The 20142-nt window shown below is 38.2% G+C and overlaps 1 protein-coding gene across 12 annotated transcripts in view; it reads left to right on the plus strand.

The window, feature by feature from the left end:
- PHC3 (polyhomeotic homolog 3) overlaps positions 1 to 20142 on the plus strand; it is a 38869-nt gene that overhangs the window by 1789 nt on the left and 16938 nt on the right. For 5 of the 12 annotated variants that reach the window (XR_012587521.1, XR_012587522.1, XM_074591051.1 and 2 more), the window contains exons 2-11: positions 1618 to 1764; positions 2538 to 2696; positions 4138 to 4215; positions 5804 to 5962; positions 7030 to 7128; positions 11231 to 11471; positions 12937 to 13814; positions 15288 to 15438; positions 16532 to 16785; positions 17619 to 17775. Coding sequence is in view for 10 of the 12 variants with exons in the window: in XM_074591051.1 (XP_074447152.1) it covers positions 1639 to 1764; positions 2538 to 2696; positions 4138 to 4215; positions 5804 to 5962; positions 7030 to 7128; positions 11231 to 11471; positions 12937 to 13814; positions 15288 to 15438; positions 16532 to 16785; positions 17619 to 17775 (2302 nt within the window). In the remaining 2 variants the exon portion in view is untranslated. The remainder of the gene's footprint in view (positions 1 to 1617; positions 1765 to 2537; positions 2697 to 4137; positions 4216 to 5803; positions 5963 to 7029; positions 7129 to 11230; positions 11472 to 12936; positions 13815 to 15287; positions 15439 to 16531; positions 16786 to 17618; positions 17776 to 20142) is intronic. The other 7 variants (XM_074591052.1, XM_074591053.1, XM_074591054.1 and 4 more) reach the window with 7 other exon arrangements.

The raw sequence follows: 20142 nt of genomic DNA on the forward strand, positions 1-20142 counted from the left end.
TGCAGGAACATAGTGGCAAAATTATTTTTGGAAATGAGACACTTTCAGCTACAGGATTAACAGCTCTCACAGGGTGAACTTCTGATGGAATAGCTCGTAGAGTGGGTTAAATTGTAACTTCTCACTAATAATACATCCAAAATGTGGCTGAGAACGAAGGAAATCAAACATCCAATGTTGTTTTCTTAGGCTAATTTAACTGGTTGCATAACTCTCTGCTAAAACGAGCTAGACAAGTTGAAGGTGTAAATATTTTGATGCGCTTTTAATGTCCTCTGGAGGAGAGAGGATTTTTTTCAAGGTACTTTTCATTAGCATTATGTGAAATTAATGTAAAGTTTTTAGAAGTGATGTTGGTTTTGTTTCAATTGAAGTGGTTAACCATCTATGTTAGCTTGTGCTCTAATGTAGGTAGACAAATGACATCAATGATGCACAACAGATCCAGATTTTTAACAAAACAAAACCATATTTTTTTCTTCAGTTCTAGTAGTAGGGATCTTTGCTTTTAAAGCATGCTTTGTTGCCATGAATTTTCTTTGATGGCAAAACACATGCAAGATACAATACAATGATAGGCGTGAGGTCCTTAGGTGATGGTGTATCTATTAAAGTTTAGTTCGTAGAATCTGTTGGGTTGGAAGGGACCTTTAAAGGTCATCTAGTTATTCCAAGTACTTGGGAACTATGGCATCGCGTGCAGTTCTCTACTTGCAAAGTAGTGTTTTGAGAGGTGAAGATAGCAGCAGCAGCCTCCAGCATTGCATTCTGCTTTCGGCTGTGTGACTGGAAACTCCTAATTGTGTTCCTGTTTGATGCAGCATCCAATGGGCGGTTTGTTAAGCACTTGGCAATGATACTTTTTTCCTAGTATGTTGCAGCTCTCTCAACGATTATTTTTCTGAGCCCTTCTTTATTGTAAAAAGGAAACAAATCTCCTGCCCACCCGTTTTTTTTAACATCCTTTTAAAAGCAATAAACAGCAACTGTGCTATTTCCTGTTAATCATAATACTAATACTGAAAAAGAAACTAAAGTAAGCACCCCTCATATATTGAGATATGTGATTCATTCAGTTTTAAAGACGTCATTTTGGGAGAGAGACTGTACTCTGCAACAGAGGGAAGACTCATAAGGTTGGGGAGGAATCATCAGAGATGCTTCAAATAGGTAGTTTCTTCCTTGGCTCTTGCTGTATTTTGTGAGACATTGCTGTAAAAAGTAAAAGAATTTTTCTCCCCATCCTTTCTATCTCTTTCCAAATAGAGCATGCCACCGGTGATTTTTGCCAAGAACATGTTTTGCTCTATGTACAGAATGGTCAGCCAGCGGTTTCAGCACTGTGCTGCGGGGAAGAGGGATGTGGGAGTACTGCGGTGTAGCTTGCTGGAAATCTTGCATGTATTCTTAAATTGGTCACCTGTTGCTACTGTCGATGGACGTTAGAAGATTATAACCACATCTCTCAACAAATTCCGTCAAAGAATAGCAAATACTACAAATTTATCCATTTGAAAATTGTCCGTTATTCTACTCAGTGAAGCTTAGATTTTTTTGCCTTTAAAATCTGCCTACTGGCCTTCTGTTTGTGAACCACTTTTATTTCAATTCTGCCAGGCTGGACAAACACTGCACAATATGGAGAATGAACCAAACACAACAACATGTTCTGCGTCTACAACTACTATCACTACCACTTCCACTTCCCGGACACAGCTGCCACAGATCTCTGTCTACAGCGGCTCTGACCGGCATGCCGTCCAGGTACTGGGCTGTGAGATAGTCTTTCCTGTCCTGTACAGTGCTCTCAAATACAGGCATTGTGTGATACTTTACACAGGATGAACTTTCCATTCCTAATTGCTATCTTCTTTCTCAGTATCTGACTTACTGGTTTTCAGAAGATATTGTTTACCGAAGGGTATCGACCACTTAAGAATAGTGCAGGGTACAGGCCTGCTTCCCAAATAAGGGAGGGGGCACGCTATGCTAAAAAGTTTGGGTTTGTCGCCATTCCCTAAAGGTATGGATTATTAACATAAGACTTTACAAAATAACACAAAGTAGAGCTGTTTGACCAACATTGACTACAGGGATCCAGAGGCATCTGTGTGTGTGTGTAACTGCTGCTTTGGATCCAGCCCCCTCTTGCTGTTCTTTAAATTAGGTCTACTCAAACTCTGCGCTGTCCATTCTGTTGGGTTTGATAATTGAGTCTCTCCCATGCTATCCTGATCTTTCAAAAAGTGGACCGTTATGTAGGAGTTGTTGACAAGAACCTAAGAGGCTTGGATGTTGTGTTATGAATGGTGTGATATTGTTGGCTTATTGTCAGGCTTTCCTTGAAGACGTGAATATATTTATGTTGACTATATCCTGTGACTTGTTTGAGAACAGTGGTGGAGCAAGTTCAGTATTACCTGATCGGTGTGAAAGAATTTATTTGGTTTTATTTCCTTGTAAAGGTAAACTTCAGCATCATGTCAGCATGGTGTGTACTTTGTAATTGTAATTAATTACCTACTGATTCATCACAGGTTATTCAGCAGGCCTTGCATCGTCCTCCTAGCTCAGCTGCTCAGTACCTCCAGCAGATGTATGCAGCCCAACAGCAGCATCTAATGCTGCAGACTGCTGCTTTGCAGCAGCAGCACTTAAGCAGTACCCAATTTCAGAGTCTGGCAACTGTACCACAGGTGAGAGTGAAGATTGCTGAAAAAGAATGGTGTACCATTTTCTAGAGTAGGACTACAATTCTAGAGCATTGTCAAACATAATAACAGGTTAAGTGCCTGAGCTTAAAGCCTCACAATAATTCACTGTTATATTTTAATGTCTTTGTTATTTTAAATTGTATCTTCCTCCAAACTATTTGGAGGATTTTGTCCAGTGTTATAGGTGCTCCAGTAGGCGACCATTCCATGCTTTATTGCATACATTATAATGCATCATGAAAATCATCAAACAGTAATAATATAAGTATTAAAAATAGGCTACTTCAGTCTTCATCCCACGATTTTCTCAAAAGTTGATGGGGAAAGCAATGAATAGCAATGTGTGTTAGTGGAATCAAAGAATAATAATGAACATCTGGTATCTTAGTGTGCTTTGCCACACATCTGGCTGCATTATAAGTAATGGCAAAATTCAACTTTAATTCGGAGTGTGGAAATGTAGGAAGTAAATGACATTTAATTTCTGAAGCACAGCTTCTAACGTTAGTGGACACTGGAGGAGACCCATTTTGAAAACTCAAGCAGTGGGAAAGATTTCCTTTGACCTCAGTTGACCTTGTATTGAGAATACTGTCTTGCAGAGATAGGTGGTTGTTAATGATTTTACACGTAGAAATGCTAAAACGGAGTTAAAGACTTCAGGGATATAGCTGGCTGTTGTCAGAACTGAGACTGACTCTTCTATGCTTCTGGCTTTTTCTTCTATATCTTTTCCATTAGATTGTGGTAATGTATTGATTTGTCCCTTTTTTTGTGATGGATTTGTGTGTGTATCTACAGTTACCAAGACAGAGCAAAGAAAATCAGATTGGGGAAGGCTAAGAAGTTTTGGTATGCAGTCTGTTAATACAGAAATCTAAATCACCATCCCTGTATTCATCTGAAGGGCAGAATAGCGTACAATTACAGACACTTAGATGTGCATACATAAATTATCATTTTAGAATATAAGGGTGTTCTTTACAGCATTTATAAAGTTTGCTTTATTTTTAGAGGATTATAAACATAATAAAAATTATTATGTGAGTTTTAATAATGTCAGTTTTTAATGATGTCACATTAACGGCTCTGAGCACCATAGGTAGTGAGCTGATCAGTTAGCTCCATCATTAACAGTTTGATAGACTTTACCTCTGATAGCTTTTGTTCAAGTCTTGATCTGCAAGAGCCTGTGTGCCTGAAATTGGGTAGGAATTCAAGGCTTTTAGCACCTTGCAGATAGCATTCCGTAGTGCAGAGTGCACTTTGCTGAAAACTAATTCCACTGAGTAAAGCATTTTTACTGTTAACTCAGAGAAAAGGTAATGGTAGAGAGGGATATTTCTGATGGTTTATGCAATAATATGAACATCACTTAAACACTTTTTGGTTTCAATATTTGACACATATTCTTGCTATTTAGGCAAGCCTGTCAGGTGGGAGGCAATGTACTTCCCCCACTGGGAGTGTCACTCAGCAGTCAAGCATGTCGCAGACCTCGGTACGTAACTGAACAAAGCCCTCCATCCATTCTCAACCCCTCTTGGTTATTATTTAACTACTTGGAAAACCAGGAAAGATTTTAGTATTTAAATTTGTATGGTTAAAGTTAGTATTAGTGAAACAGTAAATAGAAGTATGACGACTCTCATAAATGTTGGCTGCGCTTCCAGCACCTGCCAGCGATGCTGATGCATGCTGCCAGCTGCCGTCATTGCTGGCCAGCATTGGAGGCTTCCCCAGTCCCAGCCCACTCTTGGTGCTCTGAGGGGCAGCTGCTCACTCCACAAGTGCTAGTGACTGTTCAGACCGCTGCAGGAGTCACTCCCTGAGCTTTCATCTTTTATAATGATTTCTTATTGGATTTTTCACATCAGTTTCTTTATTCAGGGCACTATTGTAGGTTAAAATCATAACTGTGATCCGTAATGAAAGAGCACCAAATCTAAAGAATCCAAGTCAATGCTTACATGTGTATATATGAAACTGATTAAATGTTTATAGCATTCATTCTTTTATTGATTATCATCTTTTATCATGCATCTTTTATGCACTTTCAATAACTTTATCCATAGTCTAGGCATGTGCTCAGGCTTCAGTTGTTAGCAGCTCTGTGTTCAGTTCATGCTGTATTTCTTTAAGTGGCATCTTCAGATATGTAATTTGCACAGTCTTTTATGTACAGTTCTACAGTTGTCTCAAGTAGGACTTTGTTAGTCCTGCAGACATCCTGCTTATTAATCATGCCCTCAAGCTGTTCATGACTTCAGTGCATAGCTTCAGTGGTTTAACTGTATATTTTTTTAAGCTCTCATAGCATTGCTTTGGCTTACAGTTGTTAGAAGTAAAATCATTCATTCATTAAATTTTGGAGGGGAAGTCTTTAAAGATGTCTGATGTTAAACTAACAGAATAATTGGGCTGGGATTTTTCAAGGAAATCTTTTGAGTAAGTGATGAAAAAGAGCTGGGCACTTAACTCTGTTCGATTGGTTAGGAGAAAAAAAAGGCAAACTAAAACCACAACAGCTTTTGTTTGAGAAGATGCTAAAGAGCAATTGTTGAGGAGCATTTCATGTGAAATTGTAGAAAGTTTTAGTCTCCAGTCATTTTTAAATGTGCGTATGTGTAATGAGGATTCAAAGTCCATATATGGTGGCACAAACAAATGTCCTGATCAGGTTGTAGAACAACTGTAACAGAAGGTATCAGTCCAGTCAGATAATATAAACATTTATAGATGCTTAAATATTAAAAATCAGATATTTTTTCTTAACGTATGTCAAGCTCATGCTACATGTCCTGTAAATGTGTATTTCTATGAGGTATATTTTTCAGACGTCATAATATCATTGTTTATACTTGTAACTGCTTATTGTTATTTACTGCTAAACGGTTGCTTGCAGTCTAAGAATGAAAATGTATAATCTTGCCAGAATCCAGTTGTGTGATGATTGGCTCAATATATTTTTGGTATCTTTACAGTTCAGAAATTTCAACTGCCCCTGCCATTTTTGTCAAAGGCTTTCTGGCTTTAGACCCTAGGATGAATGAATTTCCATGACAGAAGCAATATTTTTGTTTCCTTAGATTAACCTCTCCACCTCTCCTACACCTGCACAGATAATAAGCCGTTCACAGACCTCCAACACCACCAGCAGCAGTATCACCCAACAGACTATGTTGCTGGGGAGCACCTCTCCGACCCTGAGTGCAAGCCAGGCTCAAATGTATCTACGAGCTCAAATGGTAAGTTTTGATTACAGGTCTTAAGCTTGGTTTTGGTCCATCCATTGTCGTCCCCTCCCCGACCCCTCCAATAAATCTTAACCATTTCAGGTTTTATTTTGTGTCTATAAATTATTTATGAATGTTTTTCTTTAGTTTCAGATAGCACTGAAAATTTAGTCACTAATTTGTGAATATGAGTTTTCTGAAACACTGTGAACATCAGAAATAAAAGGATTGCTGTAAATTAGTTCCCTGGTGAAGTTTGCTTCAGTGTTTTTAACCTGGTCCTACTAGAATTATTAAATTGATCAAACATGGGAAAAATAGAAAAAGAGCACCTGTCTTTACTGGCTATGTAGAAGGGCATACTGGAGTCTGTGTTGTTTTCCAATGCACTGGTGTTGTGATTTAACCCCAGGCAGCAACTAAGCACCACGCAGCCACTCGCTCACTCCCCCCCGGTGGGATCGGGGAGATAATCAGAAGTGTAAAAAAGAGAACTCGTGGGTTGAGATAAAGACGGTTTAATAAGTAAAGCAAAAGACACTCCTGACATTTGAGATCTCTTTAAAAATGTGGAAGACTGACTAATGATCTTTCTTCAAAGCCTTCCATAAAGCTTGTCTTTGCTATATTGCCTATAAAGAAATTAATGGCAGTTAGGTATGCTGGAAGTTGGTAATTTCAGGTTGGTTGTATGATACCTGTTCTCGTTATGAAACTTAATTAGCCTAGGTAAAGTTGGTATAACAACTCTGCTTGTTAAATAACATTTTGACAGATAAGATCTTCTAAGTTCTGTTTCTGTAGCATTGTAGATGCTGGGCTGCTCTCTTGATGTTTTTTACCTCTGTTTCACTAATTTGTAATATTAGAGGAAAAGTTCTCTTTAAAGTGCTTGTATGAAGAATGATACGTGTGTGCATATATGAGAGAAAGATATTCTTTGAGTAAGTTCATCTGAAAAGAAAAAAGCTCTACATCGCTACACATAACTTATGCATCTCTCTTTAAATATTGGAGGTTTTTTCCACACATTTTCAAAGTTTCAGTCTTTTACCAGGTGTTTTTTTCTTGCTTAACAGCTTATTTTTACTCCTGCAACCACTGTGGCTGCTGTCCAGTCTGACATTCCTGTTGTCTCATCATCTTCCTCATCTTCCTGTCAGTCTGCAGCTACTCAGGTGAGCTTGTGGAAATTTTTTAAAGGTATGTCCAGTAGAGCGTGCCAAAACTGAGATGTAAGGAAACATTGTGCTTAAGTTTTACTTGCTTATAAAAACTGCTAATGGGTACTGGTTATGTATAACTTCAGTGTCTTCTGTTTACCATCATCATACATTTAGAGGTGATCGTATTATATGTAAAATTGGGATCCTGGATATGACATTTCAGGTCTTCATATTTAGCTGTCATCTTTATCACTTCAAATAACTTCATGTTAGCAGCTGAACTTGTATCACCTTTTCACTGCTCAACATATTTGTATATCATCTGGAAAAAACATATGGCACAGCACAAATATATACAGAACATATTTGTCATAGTCTTCTGCTCTGAAAAGTAAACACTTATCTAACGAATTTATGCTCTCGTGAAAGATCTTCTCTTCTAGCTTAGCAATTTCTTTAAAAGCCTTTGGTAAACAGACCTCATTTAGAAATCTTTCAGAAATCCAAGCAAATTATACCAGTTGAATGTTCTCTGACCTTATGTTTGTTGACCCCTTCAGAAGATTCCAATAGACTTGTGAGTCACTGCCTCTCCTTTACAGAAGTCGTATTATTGCCTCTGCCTCAGTAGGGCACATGTGTCGGTGTGCTCAATAATTTTGTTCTTTATTAGAGTTTGCAGCACTGTACCAATTGTATTCATCTCATGAGTAGTGCTTGCTACTCAGCCTGCAGTGTTTCCTTTGGCCACGAGTGGATGTAGTTTCATCACAGACAGTACAAGATGGTCGATAATTTTTATTGTTTGAGCCATACTATGGAATTGATCAACAGATGTTTAGATGAAACTTGTTTTCATTGTATTTACTAGAGCTTCCATGTGTTTCACTGAACTGTTGTTCATATTGAAGCCAGCTTTGTGTAAGAACTTCTGAATGATGGCTGAGAGAATTGTTATGTCTTCCTTTTGAGAATCAAGCTGTTGAGGACTATTACTTGAGCTATGAGCTATTGCTAATGATTTGAAAACTTGTCTCTTCCCAGGCTTTTCCAGAAGTTTCTTGTGAGTGGTATGCAGGTGTTGGGAGTTACTAGTCTTTGCTATTGTTTGTCCGTTGTAATAAATGTTCTTGTATCAGTCTGAATGCAGTCAAAGTGAGATCTTCTGCCACTGACTTTGTTGAATTAGTGCTCTTTTCTTGACGGTGTTCCTAACTTGTTTTAGCCTTTTCTGGAGCTTTGCTTTCAGTTTGACTTGAATACAGCTTTGCAACTCTTCCTGTAAGTATGTTTTCAGTTGCTTTCTCAGCACATGTTGAGCTCTTTCCCTTTCATTTGTGTTTCCAGCAAAGCAAACGGCATGCTATGAGACTGAGAGTCTAATGGGAACCGTGCTTTCGGTATACGATAGGCTCGACTGTAAGACCAAGGCTTTTATTACTGGGTCCTAATAAAAGGGCATGGTAAAGCCTTCCTGCCATTGCTTCCAAAATTTCAGTTGACCTTTTGCTTCCCATGTTGAATAGATTCCTCTTAACTGCAGAAACAAAGTCAGAGTCTGTCATTAGAGTGTGTGTGTCACTACGTAGGTTTGTCATGATTGAGTTTATTAGGTCACATACGGTATCTTCACACATATCTTTGGGGAGCATCCCCTTCAAAAACACCCAAACAGGTTCAGGTAGTTGTCTTCGTTTGGACTTCTTGTCTTCAAGAGTGACTGTTAAAGCATCTTGATTAGCATAAGCTGTTAGCCTCTCACAGAAACATAATAATCTCATACCAGTTGTTTTATTTGCCCAGACATCTGTTTATCTATAGGCTTTTCTCCTTATTTGCAGGCATTTTGATTGGACATATCACTAGACAAGAGTGATGTTTTCCTAGAACCTGGTTTGTCTTCTCTTTTATTAATCCTCTGTAGAGATCATCTGAGGAACTGATCATATGTAATAGCTTATTAGTAGCTGTTCTTCTGTGATTTGTTGCTCGCAGATCCAAAAGAGCTTTTAGCTTTTCACTTCATGAGTAGAACCTTTACTTGCTTGGTGCCTGTATTTATTTGCAGTGCCTCTCAGTTTTTCGGAGAACTCTTTCTGTGCAAATTGAACAACCAAAGAAAAAAGTTAATTTACTTATGATGAAGTCTCATCGGAGTCTGCTTCCTTTTTGACGATGTGAAGACCTTAGAGATATGTCACTGTTCTGAGAACAGTGATAAGTGGTGAATCATTGAAGCTTGCTTTCCCTTTGCTTTTCCAGTACGTATCTGAGGGGGCCGGAGCTTGCTAGAATCCAGATGTGTGCTTATGAAGGATGTTGTTGGGCAAGCTCACAATGTTAAGTTCATCAGTTGAGCCTTCATTGAAAACACAGACTGCCCCTTCAGTGGTGGAGTTATCGTGCCTCATTATCCTTTACCACAGCTGCCTGCCTTTCCTCCAGATTCTGCAGAGCAAGTTGTAAAATGCAGAGAGGTTACTGGATGGGCTAGCAGCTATTTTTGCATTTGTATCTTTGTCTTTTATGTTCAAGGTAAAGCGTATGACTTTACAGTCTTGTCCCTTCTGTACCGTAGGGTTTTAGAGGCCTACTTTGCAGAAGTCTGCCTGACTCGGTAACTTCCTGAGACATCATTGCAGAGGGACAGTAGAATCTCGCCCCAGGCCATAGAGCGTTATTCAGTCAGATGAGCTGCTGTGGTGACCCTGTCAAACCGTTCTTCTCCCCTCCCAATGTTCAGTACTGCCCTATTGCCAGATGTTGTTAACCTTGGTTGTCTGGTAGTTTCTATAGCAGCAATGACATTGCAAAGGTCCAGTTTCATCCATAGTCAGTGAGGCAATGGAAAAGCTTTAACACTGGAACATTTTATTTTTTTTTTACCATGTGACAAATATGTCCTTGGGGTTTCAGTCAGCTGGGCTTAGAGAAATGTCTTTGTTTACCATATTAGCCAACCCGAGCAAGTAGGCAATGCCAATTAATAAGAAGTGTGTGTACATAGATGTGTATATTACACTTAGCCAAGATGTTTGTGAAAGTAAAATATAGTGATCTCACAGTATCATCTTCCATGTAGAAGTACCAGAGAAACTCAGAAGTTCATCAATGATTAGCGGTGTCTCAATGGCACACCTAACATGGCCTGTTAGGTGAACTAACACTTCTCTCCTACTTACTCTTCTTCCCTTCTGCTTTTATACTTTTTTCTTTTCACATGCGTCCCCCTCATGTATGAGCTGGATGTCTCAGATGTGTTACCTTATCTGTTCAGGTGTGCTGAAGGTTGATTTGTACTCACAGAGATCGGATTGCGGTAAATGCCTCCTGCACGCCAATAAGGAAACAAATACTGTTATCTTCAGAACAGGATCTGAATGCATCCTGTGGTAACACACCAAACAGTAAAATGTCAACTAGCTGTTCATCACACGAGTACTAACTGTTCAATGTGGAAGGGATTATGTAAAGTATGATGTAAATTAGTGCTACAAGGGTAGTCTTTATCCTTGAAAATAAAATGCTGGCTCAGGATGTAGGATTGGAAAGGTGGCATCATTATTCACAGAATCTGGCTGTGGTATAACAGACGTTAGTGAAAATAATCACCAACTGATTTACATTTCAGAAGGCAACCCTTTTGTTTCATGTGACATTGGAAGTGTCATGATGAAAAGCTACATTAATATTGCTGTAGAAATAAAGGGCTCGGGTTTGTTAAGACATGGATAACATACAGCAGATTCTGATCCCATTGACTACCCAGGGCTCTGGTTTATGTTAGTGTCTGCAAACATACTTACAGACCACTGCACTTCTGCAACGGCAGTATAAAAAAAAATTGCATTTGCTTAAGATGCTTTGTGTCATTCACTTTGAAAGCACAATAAAAGAGAAAAAAATGCAAGTTTAAATTCAAATTAATGTTTATACTTCTCTAAATTCTGTGTCTTAAAAGATACTTTGATATGCAGATTTTTAACTTCTCATGTATTTTGATCACATGGGATGAGAAGCACTACATAACATTATTCTTTTGCTATTTTTGCCTAGATATTTGGCACAGATGTTTATATGGTTTGGTTTTTTTCACGTTTTGTTCATTTCCCAGGTTCAGAACTTGACATTGCGCAGTCAGAAGTTGGGTGTATTGTCAAGTTCACAGAATGGCCCACCAAAGAGCAGCAGTCAAACTCAGTCGTTGTCTCTCTGCCCTAATAAACCTGTAACCAGTTCCAAGGGCAGCCAACCAGATCCCTCAGAAAGCAATAGAAAAGGCGAGAGCCCAACTCCAGAGTGTCGGAGTACTCCAGTCACACGGACATCAAGCATACATCACTTAATAACACCAGGTAGGATGAAAATGGAGATATAAGAAAGTTATTTTAATTAAAGTTAATTTGTATGTTACGGCTTTGTCAGAGTCCAGTGCTCTTTGATTGGATTCTCTTAAATATTCCATATGAGAGAGTTTAATGTTAATAGTAAATTTACTTATTTGTTGATATTGGATGTTACACAGGACTTCAGGAGTGTGATACAGCACTGTTTTTAAATCGTAATACAAGCATGATTCTCATCACTGGTCTGTCTGTATGCTTACGGTCAGGACATGTCATCCCCAATCTCTGGGAAGCAATACATGGTTTGAAACCACCTCAAACCTCTTACCGTCATCAAAATCTATTTTGCTGGGTTGTTTGGCTTTTTTTTTTTTTCTGTCTTATCAGTGTCATCAGAATGTTCTTATATCAAGTACTTCTATAAATCCATAGGTAATAGTGCCCCAGAGTCTTAGTATTTCGTATCAAGAGATAAATCAAAATAAGCATGCAGTTGGTTAGATAGGCATTTACATTGCATGTAATGTATTTGCATTTTAGCTTCTTTATTTTGAAAGAGTAAGGGTAGTCTGGATAATTGGTCTGAATTATGTGGAATTTAGCTTGGCTTAATGGCAGCTTTTAGAGAAGGAGTAAGACTGTGAGGCAGACGTTCTTGAGGTATTGAGCCCTGATGCTCTTAGAACACACTTCTGTAAGGAAAAATTCCATCTTCACTAGCAGAATAAACAAAAAAGACAACATAAATGAGTTGTTTCTCAAGTGGAAAAGACAAAGCAAGAAGTTGTTTGCATGTGGAGGAAAATATGTGTGTGCGCTGTAAGGAATTACTAGCGAGTCACTGGTTCACTTAAAGGTGATGTGTTATCTCTGGAAGCTGCACTATTCTTAGATTCATACCTTTCAGTCTGTGTGTTCAAGTTCAGGCACATACTTGGAAAGGTTTTAATTCCTACTGAGCTCTTGGAATTTTGTTTAGTCTCTTAAAATTGTTTTACCTAAACTTCAACTTAGCAGTTATCAATAAATCCTCTTGATTGTGACATGTTATCTCTTCCATTCCAGTCTGTTTCAAAGCAAAAGTTAAATCCATTTAAAGTTGCATGTAATTCTTAAATAAGCAAAGGGTTTTTCAGCAATAATCTTAGAAATAGCCCCAAAAAGATAAGTTTAGATACTTTTATATAGGAAGTACCTGTATATATATCAATATATATATATGTAAAAAGCATGGGTATGTTCCCTTATTCATTGCTGCATTTGGCTTTGGAAATTGATGTATATTCCACTAATAAATTGTTCTTGTGTACTATATGCTGTCAAAGAAGATATTTCTAAACATAGATCCAAAGGGTTGACAAAATTGTGCTAGTCTTACTTTAAAGTAAAAACTTCCTTTCTTTTAATATTTTTATAATGTTCTCTGGACTTAAAGAAATAAATACTAATTGTCACTTTTTTCCCCCCCTCACAGCTTCATATTCTCCATTGCAACCTCATTCTCTAGTAAAACATCAGCAGATCCCGCTTCATTCACCACCTCCAAAGATTTCCCATCATCAGCTGATACTGCAACAGCAGCAGCAAGTCCAGCCAATTGCACTTCAGACTCCTTCGGGTCAGGAACCCCCTCCGTCACAGCACTGTCTACCACTCCCAAGCCATGGTCTTCCTCCAGCTCCCAGCAGTGTCCAGTCTCATTGCTCACCTATTCACATCCATCCTCCGCCTCTAACGCTGTCTCCTACTCCATCCCAGTCAGCTCAGCAGTCAGTAGTGGTATCTCCTCCACCTTCTCACTCCCCTAGTCAATCACCCACAATAATTATTCACCCTCAAGCACTTATTCAGTCACAGGCAAACTCCCTTGTGCCAACAGCTCTTCAGCCAGAGCAGACTGCTCCTCAGCAGACTTCTACCAATCCAGTTCGACCAATTGCACAGCCACTTAATCTTCCATCGCATCTTCCACTTCCATCTTCCCCTGCTGTACATATAGGCTCAGTAGATCAGCCCAGCTTGGTTTCCTCAGGCCAACAGATCGTGTCCTCAACACCACACCAGCAATATCCAGCCTTGCAGTCCACACCTATCCCTCTTGCAGCTCCTCCTCAGCTGTCAGCATCCTCAACCCAGATTCAACAGCTGCCGTTGCAGTCTGTGCAGTCTTTACAAGTGCAGCCTGAAATTCTGTCCCAGGGCCAGGTTTTGGTTCAAAACACTTTGGTTTCTGAGGAAGAACTTCCTGCTGCAGAAGCTTTAGTCCAGCTGCCATTTCAGACTCTTCCACCTCCACAGACTGTTGCAGTGAATCTTCAAGTGCAGCCGTCGGTACCAATTGAAACTCCAGTGGTAAGTGGTAGTATTACAGCCCTTTATTCTTTATCCTCAGCTTCCCTAAATCTGGCCCATTGACTTCAGAGGGAGCTAAACCAGGTGGTAGACAGAGCACCAGAAGAAAACTACTGATTACAGAAATGAGTTTTAAGAAAACAATAGACATTTTCCTCTGATTTTTTTTTGGCTTTTTGCAATGGATCATCAGTCAATGATATCAACCAAGAATTATGAGAGTGCAACTTTTTGACCTAAAATCTTGCCTCCTAATGAAATTGCAGCATATCTAAAGTTAAAAAAAGCAAGTAAATATATGTCAATGCTTACATCAAAATAAATTTTGATAAATACACCATATGGACTGTAAGCTTTTACCTCTTTATGTTAGTGCAAATATAATACAGGCAATTGAAATTCTGAGTTAGGACAATCATCTCTATACTAGATACGAAGGTGTGTAGCAGATTATTCAGATAATAGAGTTCTGGGTAATTAATTTTGTACTAACATTGAAAAGATCCTCTTCATAATATGGGAATTTTTGATGCTGTCTTGGTGTTCCCCATCGCTGCCATTTTAATTTAGTTCAGTGTTAGTCTCAGACGTCAGCAGTTTGTAACTGAAGGTTTCAGCTTCGCTCATGCTGAGCCAAAACCATGTACAGTGAAATAAAACAATACGCATATAATGCTGACACTTAAGATGGCATTGCCAGGCTTTAGTGGCAACGTGCTGATGAGACTAATGTGAGCAAAAGAATCAACAGCTTTTGTAGGCTTTTTTCAGGTTAACAACAGGTTAAGGAAGAAGGTGTGCTGTTTAATTTATATTAAGAGGGTAATGATAATCTCAACTCTCTGATACTTCATGTAGAAACTGGGCAAAAGAGTAGAAGCCAGGTTTGCTTTTGACAAGGTGGTGTTCTACATCCTAATTTGCTGAACTGGCTGTCAGTAATTCATGTAAATTTACTTTAATACTTTTGAGGAAAATACCTTATAATATCTGATAACCACTAATGCTTGATAGTCTTGGTGTACTCTTCTGAAATACTTGATTTGATTACACTGCAGTATAAGATAGAGAACAATTTGCAGACTTGTCATTTTGTTATAAAGCTTGCATTTTGCAGAAGTGTTTAAATAGCTACAAATGTGTGCTTAAATAAAAATACAGTAAACTATAAAGATAAGACGTAGAAAAAGTCAAGTTCTCTGGCCTGTTGGATAGAACTGTGCCTCTTTATATGTTGCTATTTGTAACAAAATACTGTAATTTCGCTGTGATAGACATTGTGATGTCCCCAGAGTTCATTGTTTTGTAGGCAGTTTGGAAACTATTTTATTAGGATTTGGAAAGTATTTTATTAGATTAGCATACTTTAACATTTTAACTGGTAATTTGTTTTAAAAACTGTATTTATGCAACTCTTTTAAGGTATTAAGATAGAATGGAAATCTCTCTAAAGCAATAGTTTGTTGGATGCAGATTTATCAAGTGGAGAATGTATGTGAAGAAGAGATGCCCGAGGATTCCGATTGTGTCCATATGGCTAGAACACCTACACCACCCACTTTGTCTCCACCAGCCATACCCTTGGGGAACGGAGAGGCACTTAATTCAGAAGATCCTTTGTCAGGTGAGAACAAACGTCAAACTAAGGTAGCTGTTCTGCTTAGAAACTTCTACTCGTTATTCGTGTTTTAAAATAAAAATCTATGATTTTGATCTTTTTTATAATTTAGTGCTATCATTTTTTAAGTAAAGGAAACTGTATAAAATATAATAGAAATCCATGTGGTAGAACAAATGGTTCAGTCCCAAAGGTGTAGCGTGTATATATATTTGGATAACATATAGCATGGAAAATGCTTGTTTGAGCTCTTTGGCATATACTTTTATACTAAAATCTTAACAGGATTGTCAATTTCCAATTAATCTTTTAAGTGATAGCTGTGTGATATGGGCACAATATGCTGACTGATCTGGTGTGAAGATTGATGTTACAGAATCGGGGTCAGCAATCAGAAGTTGCTGTCAGAATGGTTGACTACGCTATATGATTCTTTTTGGCACCTTTTTTTTTATATGCCACAGTAAGGAGCTGTTCTAATGCAAATGCTACCAGTGAACACTTTTCTTCTTCAGTGGAAGATATACATGCCTGTATAAATTGTTGTCCTGCAAACTAAAGTAACTTCCCCAATGTGCTAAATACACAAATATAAACTCTCTCTATAGATATACATGTGTGTGTATATATATATTTTATGCAGGTAACTGGGTGCTTAGTGATGCTTAGTGGCTTGATGTTGTATATACTTGTGACCCTGCAGCTTATTGCGGCTCAAAGCATCCCTGAAAATGAATTCTTTCGTTAGAAATACGTCAGCTGCTCAGTCTCGAGGATCCAATGTTTGAAAATACTGGTTTCTGCTTTTGACTTACGGATTTGTGATTTGTGTAGGTAATTAATGTCCAACTATGTTTATAGCTAGCAGGTGCTGAGTAAAGGAAAATGTTTATGTGAGAACTGTTTGTTTGTGGAATAGTCTGTAAAGGAAAACCGTCTTGTTTTGAAGGTAAAATCTATAAACCATAGGAAAAAGGTTGTGTTACAGGATAATGAGTGCAGAGATGGGCGTGTTTATCACCTCTTAGTTCTGAAATTCTGAGCTAACAGTTGGTTATAAGTGATAAAAACATAACGTACTTTGTTATTTTTTTTTCAGAACATGGGGGACTACCTTCAGTGACATCATCAGTCAGTGCCTCAGTAATTAAATCTCCATCTGACCCTTCACATGCCTCTATTCCACCACCACCTCTTTTGCTCCCAGCAGCAACAACAAGGAGCAACAGCACATCAATGCCCAATAGCATTCCTAGCCTAGAAAATAAACCTCCACAAGCTATTGTTAAACCACAGATCCTGACCCATGTTATTGAAGGTTTTGTGATTCAGGAGGGGTTAGAGCCGTTCCCTGTAAGTGTAAGAGTCACAAGGAATTTTTTTACTACTAGTTTTTAAAACAAGCTGTTTTTAAGGGTGATGTTATTTGTGGCTAGTAGCTATTTAGGTCTTGAATAATTTTTCAAATGTTGCTTTTGACCTTTTTTCCACTGATTGGTAACCTGTTTCCTACAGCATTCAGTATACTTAAATACTGTTTGTATTGTCTTACGTACATAATCGGAATTCATGCTACTGTTTGGCTTGCCAGCATCACTGAATGACAAGGTACTTAAATGAAAACAGAGACACAGTAGAGTAGACAGGCTATATCCAGAGAGAACTACAGGGAGTGATTTTACCGTTTGCCAATAACTTCTTTTTACGTTTGTCTGTCTCCTACATACTTTAATTTAAACCTCTGAGATGAGTCTGTGTTAAAATTCTAAAAGGTTAAAATTTTATTGTTTAAAGCACTGGCCAAGCCCCTTACTGAGCTTGATGTGATTAGTACTGTGTCTAGTAAGGATTACTGTTGAAAATTTAAATCCACAAATGGACAGTTTAAAACCTATGGGCCTGCCTTATTAACTAATTCAGTGTCTCTCGTTTTCCCATTCCTTCATCTCTCTACATATAATGCGTTTCTTCCTTTATTAAACGTAATTGCAAACTCTGCAGAGCAGGAGTTGAGTCTCTGTATTTGTTTGAGAAATGGTATTTAGAGCTTTGGCACTATATAATAATGATTCATTGGTACAGAATAGAAACTGATTCTAGTCTCAGGTACAACTGCTAAATTGCAAATATGTTTTCAGTTATTCATTGTTCTCTTAATCACTGTTGCTTTGCTTTTATTGCAATAGGTAAGTCGTTCATCTTTGCTGGTAGAGCAGCCTGCAGAAAAAAGATTGCTCGTGGAGGGTCAAATTATGAGCGTTGTGTGTGTTGAATCAGACTTGCAGAATACAAAACATGCAGACAACTCCTCGGACACAGAGATAGAGGATATGATTGCAGAAGGTTTGTAGTTTTTGTTTAAATATCCATTTTTTCCCCCCTTCAGTTCCGTGTGTATTACAGAATCAATCTTGTCTGTACTCCTGGAATCTCTCTCCAGTCTTTACACTATCTCTAATAGAAACTATTTTCAAATTATCTTTACTAGCTACGCATCATGACAGCTGTTGCTTTAGATGGACACGAAAGTCAAGAAACTATGCACTTGTCCTGCTTAGAATACAGCGGTCTCTGGCTCGACTCATGAGCTAAATTGAGTTCTCCATGTAGTACCCGATATAATCATCATCATGGGTTTTTCAGAACTCAGCAATGAACTATTTTGGTTGTGTTACACCGCTATTACTGTTCAAGCCCAAACGTAGGTAGCCTCATGAGCATTATGAAATGGCAATTAAACCATGGCCTGGCCCGGAACTCATTGTATATATTCATCCAAGATTTGAAAGTCCAGAATTTTTCAGCCACCTTTGGATTTTCTCTTGCACAGCTTGAGCGATTGCACAGGAGCTGGTTTTGGTGATCTGTTTAAATTTGTCTTAATGCAACTCTTAGTTTCATTCTCTTAAAATAGTTCTTTTCCCTCTTTTCTGTCAAGACTGTCGTGAGCAGGGTAAGAAGGGACAAATACAGTGCCTGCTGCTGCCGCAGGTCTGCATCTGGGAAGTGGCTGGAAGAAGTCAGGGCAGTGTGTCACCATGGCTGTGCTCAGCTACTTTCCACTCCAAGCATTGAAAATTGTCGCTTAATTAAGACAGTCCATCCCTATATCTTTTCTCATGAGAGCTTTCAAGACGACAAGCCCGATGCCAGTTCGTTAGTTACTGTGGTTTCCGCCTTGGTGCATGGTACTGAAGTGCAATAGGGAAGTTGGCTGCATCCATTGTGTACCTCCGCAAACAAATTAGCTCAAAATTCAGTCTTCTAGTTTACTAGATTCTGCTACATTATTTTTTACCGCAGTGATTTGTAGCCATTACCCGCTTATAAGTGTATTGGGTCAGACACAAGTCAAGGATTGCAGGCAAGGCAAAAGCTTTCCTTAGAAAGCATTCTGAATTCAAGAAGAGCATTAGTTGATAGTGAAGTAAAGTAAGCATGGTTGGCGTTTTTGCTTAAGGCTGTTTTACTTTACCACTCAGGCGGATATGTATCTCTGCTTGAAATTAAGAGCATATTTTTACTTTTAGCACTGATTTTTAGTAGGAGCTGGTTGAACTTGGAAGCACATCACTGAAAGGAAGCATTGATGGGTTGCAGTCCTCCTACATGTTGATACAGCATTTGTGGAAAAGGAAGTCAGAAACTGCGGAAACAGTGCCTGAAAATAAAACATAAACCAGGATTTCCTAAATTATAGCTGATTATATGATTGCATTTACTAGTATATCTCAGTATAGTCCAGAGCCCTTCTCAATTTGCTGTGACAGCCTAGCTTAGGCAGTGGCAGGTATTTGAAGTGATTTGCTTTGTAGCTGTAACTTTCTTTTGATTATGTTGTAATTAAGTTGTCTGCAAATAAAAACGAGGAAACAGGTTTTTCAGACTCCATTTTAAAAATATATTACATGATATTCTACTGTAAAGTAATTTGAGGCCCATACATTATTATTCACAAAACTTGATGTAGGCATGGCAGACTAAATTTTAGAAGGCAAGCATCTGGCATATTAATAGTGGAGGGTCACAGCATGACTGGAAGTTTTCTAAACCTTTGTTTCAATTAATTTTAAATTGCTGTTATTTTTTTGGTATTGTCTCTCAGTGAGGGCTTCCATTTAAAGAGTTCTTTGAGGGATGTCCAGTGACATGAAAGCATCAAGCACAAGAGGCTTTTAAAAAAGTCATCTGGTAAATTGTTTTTACAATAATTGACTTTTTTTGGTTATTTTACAGCTCAATGGAGTTATACTACCTTTCTAGACACAAAATGAGACTTGTAAATCTCTTACTCATGACTGTGCTTAGTAAATTGTTTAGTAAATTGCTATTAAATAAACTTCATTGATCAAGAATACAGGTGGGTTTTTTTAATAGCTTGTTTCACCCAAAATATTTCAAACAAAAGAAACATTTTGTGGTCTGGTGTATCTCCTAGAATATTTGAAGCTCTGTAATAGTTATTTTGCCCTTAATTTGTTACAGTAGATCTTAATTCAGTTTTCTTTTCGATAGCATTCCCGAAGAACACTTCAGTATTAACACTATGTTGTTTCTCAGATCTCAGACAACTTGTCTGTTGTTTTATGGAATTATTCAAACATTCATGGTTTTGTTTTTAGTTACGGTTCCTGACAGCTGGTGTTAGGTTTATGTACACAATTTGCAACTACTCATTAGATGAGCTAGTAGAAACCAGCCAGCATTGAG

Source organism: Larus michahellis, chromosome 6 (assembly GCF_964199755.1).
Source record: "Larus michahellis chromosome 6, bLarMic1.1, whole genome shotgun sequence".
Lineage (NCBI taxonomy): Eukaryota > Metazoa > Chordata > Aves > Charadriiformes > Laridae > Larus > Larus michahellis.